Genomic DNA, 14,219 nt, shown 5'->3' on the forward strand with positions numbered 1-14,219 from the left:
TGAGTTAAAGGACCTAAGAATATTTTCCCTCAGTTGGACATCTAAATAAAAAAAAAATTACATTTTCCTTCTACATGGATTGGGTACTAATTGATAACCGTTTGCCATAGATCTCCTAATGATTTACCTATATGTTTTGTTAGTGTCTCCATTCTTTTGATCATGGATATTGATTATTAACAAAATTATAAAATAAGTTCCAAAAAATATTTTCTCTTTTCGTAGAAGTATATCTCATTTTATTTTTCAAAACTATATGCACAACAAATTTGTCATGGGACACCAGATCGTTTTTCAAGTCCTCTCCATATTTATTTTGTCTCCATCCATCACATTATTGCGGGAAGACTCAGCGTCAACGTTGGTGGACCGACAAGAAACAATGGGCATACTCGATGTCAATTTCGGTGATTTTTTTTTTTGGTTTTATTGGAAAAATATATGTTTACGTGGTTTTAGCTCAAGTTATCACTATGGCTCACGACATCCCCGATCAGTTACTGAACATCTATATATTGTACATTGTTCATTGTAAAATATGTAATTGAAAATAATGGCCTTGTTTGACAGACAAGTTTTTCTGCTACAAGTTTTTTAAAAACTTTAATTATAGTAACTTCAAAAAATTTTTCAAAATTTTTAAATTATACACTTCAAAATATTCAAAAAAAACACACTTCCAAAATTTTTTTAAAAACTTTTACAGTAAAGTTTTAGACAAACACCTAAAAAACTCATTTGCCAAACAGGGTCTAAGAGTGGTGCGAATTAGGAAGGATTTCCGCAACAAATGTTGTCTGTATTCGTTAACATACTGATATTTCACTCAATCTATCATATATATATATATATATATATATATATATATATATATACACACACCAATAATAATTATTTTTTCTTACATTTATAAATTTTTTAAAATTAATCTCCTTATATATATATTAATTAATTTTATATTTTTAAAATTTTAACACTTGAAATATATTTTAATGCATGTCAACAAGACACTCGCTAAACAAATCGAATTAGAAAATCACGGCCAAGTGAGTCAGGCAGGCAAATGATCACATTCGTCCTAAGTGTGTTGCTATTTGATCACATATAGGTCTCATTTGGCAAGTGAGTTTTTTGGATGTTTATCTAAAATTGTATTGTAATTTACTGTAGAAGTTGTAGAAAAAATTTTTGAAGTGTATAAACATATGGATATTTCGAAGTATATGGTTTAAAAAGTTTGAGAAGTTTTTAAAAATTATTATAGATAAAATTATTAAAACACTTGTAGCAAATAAAGTTGATAAAAAACTTGCTTAATATCTTCATATAACTGTGATTTTAGTGCATAATCTACCAAAATTTTCCTTTCCTATTCTATCTTTTGTCCCTGCTGACCTAGGGTCCTGACTGCCATTGTTCAACCTTCACTTTATTCAGTTAGTACCCTCAAAATAAACTTCCAAGTTCCAGCAGGTGGAAAAATTTCTAAGATGGAATTTAGGTCCCCTACATTCAAAAGTTTATTACTACTACACACCCATAAATGTCATGCAATAATTTCACTCTGCTTCTATAGGCCCACCAAGTTCATTGAATTATTGTACTACTACCCAGCCAGGAAAGTCACGATCAAACTACATCTGATTAATTGTAATTCTCTAACTCAAGCAGTATGAACTAATCAACTCTGTACTAATATGAATGGAGAAACTTTTTCTTGTTGCGGTCAATTTTAAACAGCATATATAACTTTGCAATTAAGGCTAAAGATTAGACTGAAAAAAGAAATAGTGGGCATACTCAGTGTCTTGTCCATTAAATTTTTTTTGGTAAAATAAATATTTAAATGGTTTTAACGCTAATAACCACCACAAGTCAAGACACGTCCCAAAATCATACATTTAGGGATGGCAATGGAACGGGTTTAAGGTGGAGGAATCCTCACTCGTCCCCCATCCCGACTAGCCTCGTTACTCTCGCAGGTGCACCTGTCCTACCCCAATGCCATTTTTAGTTTTTATTTAGTCTTATTTTTTCTCTTTATATATTTATATAATGCTAGTAATAATTTTATTGATCATTCTTTTTAATTTTTAGCAAAAAATCCAGCAATCGCTGTGAAAAGTATGGATGTCAGGTTCTTTAAAGAAGCATCGATGTCCATGATGTTGAATTAGTGCTTATTGAGTTAGTTGTTGGAAAGGAACACAGCGAAATGACTCATTCTCTGAAAGCTTTCAATGGTTGAATGTTATCCATCAACTTCTGTTTCAGAACTCAGAACAATGTGATTCAAATTAGATAAGGCAAGCATTTGAGGATGAAATCCATAAGTTTGTTAGAGTTTTAGTTAACTGCATTTAATTTGATCCGAGAAAAGGTCATCCATGCTAAAAAGTGTACAAAATGTTGAGCTAAAGATGTGTCCTCGCAAATGATTCAGGACTGGTGGGAATTTGAATATGGCTTTCCCAGCATGGATGATTTTTCCTTTTGTTGATCTTCAGAACAGTGTTTCCATATCCACTAATAATTGGGATACTTATAACGTTTAGATATAAGAATACCATTTATAATACTTATAACGAGACAAAATGGAAGCCCAATACTCCCCGCGAACTACGGGCATAATAACTAGTGAACATAGATAGGTTAAGTGCGCACAATTCCGTTATGTTTTGCAGGTAGTGGCATTTGAACACAGAAAATCAACATATTTTATGCAAACTAGTGTTGATGCAAGCAAATTACCTGGTAGCCATTGATCTTTTGGAATAATGGAGGTTTGGTCACTCAACTATTAATAGTATATTTTTATCAATTGAACTAAAAAAATATATAAATTTTAACCATTCCATCTGATTTGCCGTTAACTCTACTAGATCTAACTATTAATAATGTGTCTCATGAACCATGGAGACCCTTTAGTCTCGTAGAGTTAATAGTGAAATTAAATGGAATGATCCAAAACTTACACTTTTAATAATTTATTGAGTAAAAATGTACTATTAATAGTTGAGTGACCAAATTTTAACCATTCAAAAAGTTTAGTGGTTGTCCGAGTAATTTGCTTTGTTTATTAATTGTGGTATCTTCGTTTGGAATGAGGAATTTAACAAGGGATTTCAAATTCACCAGAATTGCTCTAGCAGTTTAAATTTGTATTTCACCAATTATCAAAAGCACATTTCAAATACTAAAATAATTGATGATTTACAAATTCAAATACCTTTTAAATAATCTCAACAACTAAAGGGATTTGAGAAAATTTCAAATCCTTATCAAATCATTCATTCTAAATGCAAACTGAAATAGTTTGATGTAATGAACTATGTACTGATATGAAGGGAGAAACCTTTCCTCGTTATAGTTGTTTCCATCCACTTGCGGTCAATTTGAAGTGGCAAATATCTACAATCAAGGCTAAAGATGAGATTGTATATACATTTCTTAGTTAAGGAACCCGAGAATACTCCCACAGTTGGACATTTGAATAAAAAAAAAATTTTGTACGTTTTCGACATGGATAGGGTACTAATTGATAATCATCTGCCATATGGCCCACTTGGAGCTCTTGATTCCGTGGCCCAGCTCAATAAAATAGTCGCCCCGTACTACCTATTTAAAGTTTGAGAATAGGTAGATCTCCTAATGTTTTACCTATATGTTTTATTAGTGTCTCCATTCTTTTGATCATGGTATTGATTATTAACAAAATTATGAAATAGAAATGTTATTTGCACTCTCACCATTTATTTTATCATAGAGTCTAATAAATGAAAGCCATATGATAAAAATGATAGTGAAAGTGTGATTAACAAAAATTGGAGTACAAATAACATTTCTTTTTATAAAATAAGCTCCAAAAATTATTTTCTCTTTTTACAGAAGTGTATCTCATTTCTTTTTCAAAATTGTATGCATAACAAATTCGTCATGATCATTACAAGTCAGGGGAGGCTCGTTTCAAGTCTTCGTGACCATTTTTTTTCTCCCCATTTGACAATTTTTAAAAATGCTCTCTTCCTTCAATTTTCCCCTCCAAAAAATCTGAAATAAGTTAAAATGTCTTTTATCTTTACTTTACAATTCAAAATCATGTTTCAATATTACGAGTAAAATCTATCAAAATTTTAACCTTGTTTCATTTCAAAATTTTCATTGTAAAGTATTTAATCGAAAATAATATCTTTATATAGCAGTGATTTTAGTACGTGATCTACATAATTTTGTCCTTTACTATTCTATATTTTGCCCCTACTGACCTCAGGTCCTCCTAACTCAACCACTATTTAATGCAATTGGTAATTATTTGAGAACTATAATGTTTAAAACATTTTTGGACGGGTTGTGATGAAATCCCCCGTGAATCCAATTTCTCTGGAAAAAGAAGACAATCAAGAATCCCAATGATCAATTCAAACTCTCCACAAAACAAATATAAAAAAAAAGGTTCATTAACTTTTGGTAAGTAAAATAAAAAAAAAATTTCCTGTATCATATCCGAGAAATTTCAACTTACTGATTAAATAGTCGTAAATGCTGTTCTTAAGAGAGAATCATAGAATGATTGAACAAAAACACATTTCCTATGAATCGGAAACACATTACGCGCTTTTCTCTTCAATTTGTGAATAGGAGTACCGGACTTCAATATATGACGCGCTTTTACCTCTGCTTCCCACGTCCCCCGGCTTCCACTCCATAATCACAGTATCCCACATACCCAATTCACATCCTACACTATATGAATAATATAAGCATATCCACAACTAAATATACGAGTAAAATTACTATAATTTCCACATACTATACTACATGAATATCAATTTTATCTCTTCTTCTCATAGTAAGATATTAAATCAGCAACTTTTGACATCGTTGAGGCTTTATAAGTACAAATGTAAAAAACAAATTAGGATAAAAATAGTTTGTTATTTTCTGCATGAGTCATGAGATATGTCATAGTCGCATCATAAATTTTAGAGTTTATTACAAATGGTAACTGTTTGAGAGCTATAATAATTTAAAATTTTTTTACGTGCCTTATGCTATTAGGTATAAAGTATAAATAATTCAGAATATTTTCAAAATGTATATAATGCTATAGTTGTTTGGGACTAAATGTAAGAACGTATAATATGAATTTACATTAGGTTTTGACTTCGGGAGAAGCTGGGCGGGGCGGGGAACCAACTCTGCCCCATTGCCATCCTTATTTTGACATCGTCGAGGCTTTATATCTATATAAATGTAAAAAAAATTAGGATAAAAATAGTTTGTTATTTTCTACATAACACATGAGATATGGTTGTAACTACAAATAGCCTACCAGGAAAAAGATATTAAGGATGGGGCTTGAAAACAATACTCCTACAAAATACTTAAACCTTATTATTTGAGCCAACTCTTGTTGACAACTACTAGGACAAAAACGACAATAATTTAGTGCCCCATTGGCCAATGTTTCAACCTTTTCAATTAGTTCAAGATCGCGGCTAATTACTTAGAATATTAACAAAAAAAAAAAGAAAAATTGGACATCTAATAATCTGACAAGGACCATTTCTATTATATTCTATAACTATTGCTGCCACAGCCCGACAGCAAAAGCCCAATTTTTTTTTTTTTTTTTTTTTTTTTTAAAAACCACTGCTACCGGGCGTTGTTGAATTTTTTTTTTTTTTAAAAAAAAATTGGCAGCCAGAGTCAGTGCTGCCATATTTACTATCTTGCGTTAAATTTTCACACTCCTTTTTGGCTTCTTGCGTCATACTTCTCCTCGGACAAAGATATCTGTCAAGTACAGTATACATTCTCACAAAAAGAAGTTCTAAAAAATTACACAGAATGGGAATCCTCAAGGAGTAAAAACTAAAAAGGAAGCAAGAGAAATTCTGCGGCTGGCCAGAGTCAGTGGCCCGAGAGGGCTTTCAGAGTCACTTTCTTCTCTTAAGATTTTTGGCAGGATGGACTTGTCCTTGCATGCAACTGCTGTGAAGAAAGAATAAGAATATGGAATTGAAGATCTTTTTCAGGTGGAGTGGTACCCCCCATCCTTGATCTTTTCGGAGGATAAGATAATGCAATTGGATTTTTTTAAAAATATTTTTTTAAAAAAAATATTTGGGCAGCAGCCGGCCGGTGCAGCCTGGCAGCACTGACACTGGCTGCCGGGCTTAAAAAAAAAAATTTCACTGCTGCCAAGCTGACAATGATTTTTTTTTTTTTTTTTAAATTTGGACTTTTGCTGCCGGGCAATGGTTGTAGAAACACCCCTTGCCAGACTACTAGATGTGCATTTTTTTTTGTTAATATTCTAAGTAATTAACCCAAGATCGCAAGATAATGCCCCTTATTCTATATCACCCGCAAGACTTCCAAATATTAGGTTGATATAACGTGTCCTAAAACTTATTTTAACATCTCCATCTTTAGCTTCATTTTATCTTGTGGATTTCTCATAATGTCATTTTAGTATCTTTATTTTCAACTTAAAATAATCTTGTGAACAAAAAAAAAAAAAAATTAACTGTATAAGTAAGCAAAAACAAAAGAAGCATGGTTATGATGAACCTTCACTTTTTCTACCGGTGAAGTCCACAGTTAGCTTCCATGTTCCCACTCGTGAACCAAATTTGTAGGATGGAATCTAATTTGGGTCCCCCATTGCTTGGAAAAATTCTAAAGTTTATCACCAGACAACCTGGAAAGGCATGCAGCAATATTTTCGCTTTACTTTATCATGCAATTGCATGGAAAAATTGTAATCTATAGGTCCACCACATTCAATAATTGTAATACAACACGGCCGGGAAACTCACTACTTTCTCCACAATAAGAGACCATATCCATTGCCAAAAAGCCTTGCAAACACTAATTGTTTCTACATTGGTTCAAATTATCGTCTCCGAATATTATTGTTTCTTAAACTTTACTTTGAGTAATCAAGTAGCTTCGCGATACACTGGGAATTTTCCCATATTCATCGGATCAGCTACTCCCAGAGGTTTCTTTCTTCTCTCTCTCTCAAGTAAGTGCTGAATTTTTTTTTTTTATTTTCCTTAAACTTAATGTTGTTTTTTTTTAACGTAGCCTCACCATATAAAGGGAATTTCTGCAAATCCAACAGATCAGGTGAATTGCTTTTTTTATTATTATTATTATAGACATTTTTGGTTGAAATATATATGTGGCTTCCATGTATTTTTATATTTATTCTTCTGCTAGCATATACTTTTATATGTTGCCGAGTAGCTTCCAGGGCTGGGATTTTGCTTCCTGTTATTCTTGGTGTATCATATTAGTTTGGGTAATTTTCTTTGTACATATGAATCATTTGGAGTATTATTTTCCTGAAACCGATAAGAAATCACTGAAAATAGTACAGTGCAATATGAATCGTTTACATTATAGAAAAAGACAATATATACGATCCATATGTCAACTAATTAATGCATCATGAATTAAACTTCTAAACTCTGGATCTATTATGGCTTTTATTCATAAATTTTGATGATCCGGCTAATGCGTCACTTAAATTCATAAATGTATCGATCCGTAATCTCTTGCATCATCATTAATTATAGGGTACCAATAAATTAATTATAGGGTAAAAACCACTGTACTCCCTGCAAACATTACTTTTAGGCTTTTTGTTAAATGTGCTTTTCAATACTTAAATTTTTCCTTCTAATATTACTAAGGCTTTGTCAATTTTGCTAATCTTCTATATAAAGTTGCACAGTTTTGCTCCAAAAAAAAAAAAAAAAAAATCAAGCACTATTGGCTTCTTTATTTTTTACACTTTTCCTTTCAACGTAATGCTGTTTTTTGAGATTTCAAGTTTTATGTTCCTACCATAGTAATTTTCAGAGTTTGTATGCTAATTTGTTTTAGACACTCAAATTTTATTGTGTAGTTTTTTTTTTAAAGAAATACTAAGTAAGTTTTAGAATAAATTCCTCTTGTCCGTTATGGATGTATAGATGAATAATCTATCTTTTGGAAGGGAATGGTTGGAGTAGGAAACTCTAGGTTGACATACTTGCTTTCTAATTTTCATCATATTTTTGCTTAAACCCCCCCCCCCCCCCCTCTCAAAAAAGACAAAAAAAAAATAATTGTGGTGACGGGACATAAACAGAAGAAAATGTGGTGATTTGATTGCACCGGTTAGGATTTCTCTACAAGATACTTAAAGTTAGTCATAGTATTTCGATCTACTTTCTTTAAGTCAACAGGTTCAATTATTGTTAAAACTCAAGGAATTTTTAAAAAAAAAAGAAATTCACGCAATTTTTAGGAAACTCATAAGCAATTTCACCCTACTTTTGTTTCTTCAATAACAAATAGTGACCCCTTACCTACTACTACTATGTCCGTTATAATGGGCCGTCTCCATTGCAAAAAGTGCTTTGTACATGACCCGTGTTTCTTTGTACATAATTATTTTGAATGCTATATTTCATGAAAGAAATAAGAAGAGTAAAATATTTAATTATTTAAACTTGATGAAGGTATTTGGTTATCTTTCCGGCAGATTTTAAGAGTCCTTTTGGTCATATTCTCAAATTAAATTCACCGTTTGATGGTGAAATAATAATGTTTTTGTACCTTTAATTTGTAATATTTTCAAAAATTCATAATTTGAATCACTAATCATCTCTTAGGGACAAAGATTGTGGCAATGATCGCTTGAAAGGACCATAGAATTTTCCTATCTCTTCAGATTTTGATTAATTTTAGTTTATCTTTCACCAGAATTTTTTTGTGTTCCGCAAGAATTTGTTTTTTTTTTTTTTGGATTAATATGCCAGGTGACCGATGGCTGTCTAATGCTTTCCAAAATAACAACAGGCTGTCTAATATGAGAACGTTTTTATTTTATTTTATTTTTTATCATAAGGTTCAAAACATTTCGTTCTGCATTTGATGATATCGAGCTTTTCTACATTTACTTGTACAAAAAAAAAAAATTGTCCTTTTCTTTTTGACATCCCTCTCCTTGCCCCTAGGAACTTAATTAAAGTCCACTTCCCTTTCATTATTTGTAATTTTCAGGTCACACTTGATGGAAGTGTTGCTGCTGGAAAGTCTGGTAAAATCCCTGAATTCTCCAATCCAGGAGGAGCTTGGATTGCTTTGTGGTATTGAAACAGAGATACAAAAGCTTTCAAGCTTGCTATCAACAACCAAAGCAGTGATTGAAGATGCCGAAAATAAGCAATTTACTAACAAGGCAATTCAACTTTGGCTGCAGAAGCTCAATCTTATTGCTTATGAAGTCGATGACATATTAGATGATTATGCAACCGAAGTCTCGAGAGAGCCGAGCAATGTATTGGATTGTCTTCCAGCAACATCAAACATATGGTTTCGGCACAGGATTGGAGCAAGGATGAAGAAAATCATTGGAAAATTTGATGCAGTTGCTGATGAGAGAATAAAACTTGGATTGAGCAACCACTTTCTGGTTGATTCCACTGCAATACGTGAGATTGGTTCCTTGCTAAACGAACCTGATCTAGTCCTTGGAAGGGACGAGGAGAAAGACGAGATTGTGAAAACATTGGTGAATCACGTCAGAGATAATCAAAATGTATCAGTGCTCCCTATAGTGGGTGTTGGAGGCCTTGGAAAGACAACACTTGCCCAATTGGTGTTTAATGATGAGAACCTAGCCGAGCCTTTTAAGCCAAAACTATGGGCTTGGGTTTCAGAGAAATTTGATGTGAAGAGCATTATAAAAGCCTTAATTGAGTCTGCAAAAGGGACTTCTATGGGAGACTTACCCTTGGATACTCTCCAAAGAAAGCTTCAAGAGTTATTGAGAGGGAAAAGATACTTGATTGTACTGGATGATGTCTGGAATGAGAATCCACAGGAATGGGAGGATTTGAAATCTGTTCTGCAATGCGGATCAAAAGGTAGTTCAATTGTCACGACAACTCACATGGAGAAGGTTGCCACAATAATGGGCACATTACAAACATATTATCTGTGGAGTTTGTCAGCGAATGAGTGTTGGTCACTATTTAGGCAACGGGCATTCGGCTATCAAGAGGCTGAAGAATATCCTAACCTTGTAGTTATCGGAAAAGAGATTGTGAAAAAATGTGGTGGTCTTCCGCTGGCTGCAAAGGCTCTTGGAGGCTTGCTACGATTTGAAAGGGAAGAAAATGTATGGAACTCCGTATGTAGTGAGCTTGGGAACTTACCTCAAGATGAAACAGATATCTTGCCCGCATTGAGATTGAGCTACCTTAATCTTCCGGTGGAGTTGAGAGGCTGCTTTGCATATTGTGCTGTATTTTCCAAGGGATCTGAAATTGAAAAAGAGGAGGTAATACATTTGTGGATGGCAAATGGATTGATTTCATCTAATGGAACGATGGAAGTGGAAGATGTTGGTGATGCTGTGCTGACTGAACTGCATCATAGATCACTGTTCCAAGCCGTGAAGAAAGATGAGTCTGGCAATGTCCTTACTTTTGTGATGCCTAACCTTGTCCATGATCTGGCTCAATCATTAATGGAGGCTAAAGACGGTGGAACAATTAGAACCAATAGGCATTTGACATTGGATTTCCCATATGATCAGCAAATAGTGGCTTTTCCTATTAGAAGAATGAGAGGCACTGACCGGTACTCTTCTTTCTTGTCAAAATGTGGTTCCCTGAGAGTGCTCATTGTAAGGACAGCATGGTGGGAAAAAAGGTTTTCAAAGCTGCCACCTGCAGTAAATCTTTCAGGATCTCACATTGTTGAACTACCCAATTCAATTTGTGGCCTGTGGAATTTGCAAATTTTAAACCTAAATGATTGTGAACATCTTCGGAGTTTACCCAAGGGCATGAGATTCCTCAGAAATCTTCGACATCTTTGTCTACGGGGGTGCTGGAATTTGACTCACATACCAAGTGGAATTGGGGAGTTGAGTTGGTTGCGGACGTTGAGTATGGTCGTCCTGGGTGGCAAAAAAGGCTTCCAACTAAGTGAGTTGCGAGGCTTAAATATGCTTAGAGGAGAGCTATCAATTAGGCACCTTGAGAGGGTTGAAGATAAAAAGGATGCAGAAGAAGCTTGGTTAATTGGAAAACAGAGTCTCCGCAGGTTGTGTTTGTATTTTAATTGGGATTCTGAAAGAATGCTTCAACGTTACAATGATGAGGAAGTGCTTGAAGCCCTTAAACCCTCCCCCATCCTTCAATTTCTGCACATAGAAGGCTTCAACGGTTCATCATTTCCATCTTGGATTTCAACTGTAACAACTGTTCGTGTGTTCAACAGTGCACCGGAGTATATAGTTGGGGCCCAGGAGAGTACCGCCACTGCTGCTACTGACAATCCAAAAGGAATGTTAAAAGCACTGGTGTTATGGAACATGCCCAACCTAAAAGGAATGTTAGGAAGAGAAGTCCAAGTTACTCCAGGAGTATTCTCTCAACTTCAATCCTTGTCTTTTGTTGATTGCCCAACGTTGACATTGCCATTGCCACGTATGCCGTCCCTAAAGGAGTTAGACGTCAATATGTGCCGGAACATGGCATGGGCTTCAATCTCCAATCTCACTAGTCTTAACTCCCTTATAATTGAGGACATTCCAGAATTGAGTTGTTTTCTAGAAGAGATGCTACAAAATCTTAGTCTTCTTGAATCCCTGGAAATTAGGTTTATATGGGATCTGCGAGCCTTACCCAGAAGCTTGGCTAGCCTCACGGCTTTGAAGACGTTGACCATCAAGGAATGTCCCAAGCTGGGGTCTCTGCCAAAAGAACACCATTTGTTCGACTGCTTTAATTTGGTGAGTCCCTCAATGGGGACTACAGCCCTCAAATCCCTGACTCAACTAAGCATCCAAGGGTCAAACGCGACAGCTCTGCCAGAGGAACTCAAATATTGAGTGGTCTACGTAAAAATTATACTAAAAAATAACAAGGGACTCTAACCCCACGTCATTTAAGTCTCAATGACTTCAAAAAAAAAAAAAGGTCTCGATTTTATTGCCATGAGCCACTCTGATTGCCAATAGATAGGATCCACATTCTTAATTTAAATACAATAAATGTTTCACAATTTAAAATTTTCCATTTTATAATTATGTTTGTCAAAGTATACATTGATGCGTTTATTCATGTGCATAAATTTAAAGACTTTTTCCCCCTATTATATTATGTTTCAAACACATATCTTTAAAGTGTATGTCTTCAATATATCTAATAGTTGATAACAATAATCACAAATTGAAGTTTTAGCACCCCAAACTTCTAGGTTTTACAATGCAACCAAAATATTCCGAGTGCACTTAGTTAATTTTGCATCAAATCATTGCAATTTTCAGCACTGGCACCTTCCTCTTCTTAATGAACCTATAAACCGCAATCAAACTATTGCATTCTTATGGATGCAAACAATTGGGACCATGGCGTAAAGTAGCCCAAGGCAGAAATGGCAACTGTGCCAACAGTCTCTTTTGATCTTTCTGGTAGTGACCTAAGTTTCTTCAAGGAAAGATCCAAATATAGGAGACCAGAGTTGCATTAGGGAGAGAGAGAGATTGGACTTTACAACATAGCAGGATTAACTGTTGAAATTTTACAAATGAATCATTGGTCAAAAATTAAGAAACCTTGCAGGTCTCAAAAGCAAACAACTAATTAATAAAAAAAAAATGTATCTTTGCCTTTCAACATTTGGCTCACTAGGAGGGACAAGGAACCTAACTTTACAGTTTAACTATCTGGGCGAAAGGCAAGCAAACAAGTATCTTCAGATGGCTGAACTTTAGTTTCTCTTTTTTTTTTTTTTTTTTTGTCGAAACGATAGGAATATATTGATTGGAAGGGGTTTATACACAGACGAGACTAGCTCGATGCTATACAAAGTGCATTTTGCACTATAGATTGGGGTTAACCCATTCTACATCAAAATAATTGCTCAAAGCTTGAGCACTAAACAAACAACTTAGATCGTTCATTCTAGATTTTCCTATGCAAAAGGAGCATTTGTAAAACATCTTACTTAGCTCGCGTATGTCCTCTATTAGGGTAGCTAACCACAAGCCTGCTGTTTTTGTTCCCTGTATTTGCTGCAGAAGGTCCGTATTAAGTACTCCAATGCATACCAACCTCCATCCTTGTTCTGCTGCTTTGATCAGGGCCCATTTAACACCTTCAGCTTCATGTTGAACTTGGTTTGAGCTTTCTCTTTCTCTCATTTTCCATCCCATCACATCCTGCCCTCTGCAATCAGCTGCCACAATGCCATATCCAATGGACTTTGATGCCTTGTTCCACCTGGTAGCTACTCTTAACTGCATTCCTGCTGTTCTGTTGTCTGGAGTTTGGCTAATTCCTTGTTCGTTCCTCTGAAGTGAAACTGTTGTTGATTCAATGCTACAGCTCCTAGTCTTTTTGGTCCCGTCATTGAACTCCATCCATGCATTCCAGGCTTTGGTGATCACTTGTGCTGGCTCATGAGTTTTGTTGTTAAACTCTTTATCATTCCTACTTTTCCAGATATGCCACAGTATATAAGCTGTAAGAGATATATGGTCTATCCCTTGATCTCTCTGAATTGCTTCGGATAATGCAGCCCACCATCTGTTGAAATTCCCATTAAGCTCCTGAATCCCATCCCACTGTACTGGTGCAACTTTCCAGATCTCCTTAGCTTTCTTGCACATCAGGAGAAGATGTTCCAATGTTTCTAGCTCCTCCCCACAGCCTGAGCATATAGGGTCTCCTTTAGACATCCTTCTCCAAATTAATTCCTTGACTGGAATTGCTTCTTTCAGTCCTTTCCATATAAAGAGCTTAACTTTGTGACTGATTTTCAGTTTCCACAGCACTCTCCACATGTCAGTCCTTCTGGGTCTGTAGCTAGTCTCAATTCCTTCTCTTCTCCCTCTATCCTCCTGTTCTGTCTTAGCTCGGATTGCCTTGTAGCCTGATTGCATCGTGTATTCCCCTTTCTGATTTTCTGTCCAGAAGATATTGTCCTCTCTTCCTGTGATGCTTATGGGAATCTTGAGAATGTTTTCAGCATCCTCCTGTTTGAAGTTTTTGAAAATGAGGTTTCTATTCCACCTGTAGCCTTCTATCAAATCAGCAACTTTCTGAACTTGGCAGTCTTCTGGCTTGATTGTGATTGGCCTTCCTACATTTTGATTAGGAATCCATTGATCCTCCCAGATTCTAGTAGAAAGGCCATTCCCT

The 14,219-nt window shown here is 34.9% G+C and overlaps 1 protein-coding gene across 2 annotated transcripts; it reads left to right on the top strand.

Moving 5' to 3' along the window:
- Positions 1-6,807: 6,807 nt before the first annotated feature.
- LOC113704280 (putative disease resistance protein RGA1) lies at positions 6,808-12,085 on the top strand. 2 transcript variants are annotated; one of them, XM_027226077.2, is made up of 3 exons: positions 6,808-7,009; positions 7,096-7,137; positions 9,064-12,085. In XM_027226077.2, exon 3 carries the CDS (start codon positions 9,074-9,076, stop codon positions 11,903-11,905), a length of 2,832 nt encoding a protein of 943 aa, XP_027081878.1. In that variant the 5' UTR covers positions 6,808-7,009; positions 7,096-7,137; positions 9,064-9,073; the 3' UTR covers positions 11,906-12,085. The 2 variants fall into 2 exon arrangements, with proteins under 2 accessions (XP_027081878.1, XP_027081880.1); XM_027226079.2 differs by lacking the exon at positions 7,096-7,137 and having other exon boundaries at positions 6,808-7,033.
- Positions 12,086-14,219: the final 2,134 nt, after the last annotated feature.

Source organism: Coffea arabica, chromosome 8e (assembly GCF_036785885.1).
Source record: "Coffea arabica cultivar ET-39 chromosome 8e, Coffea Arabica ET-39 HiFi, whole genome shotgun sequence".
In the NCBI taxonomy this organism is placed as follows: Eukaryota; Viridiplantae; Streptophyta; class Magnoliopsida; order Gentianales; family Rubiaceae; genus Coffea; species Coffea arabica.

Bases quoted from the DNA above. Each gene is read 5' to 3' on its own strand.
- LOC113704280 (XM_027226079.2), top strand. From the start codon at position 9,074: ATGGAAGTGTTGCTGCTGGAAAGTCTGGTAAAATCCCTGAATTCTCCA.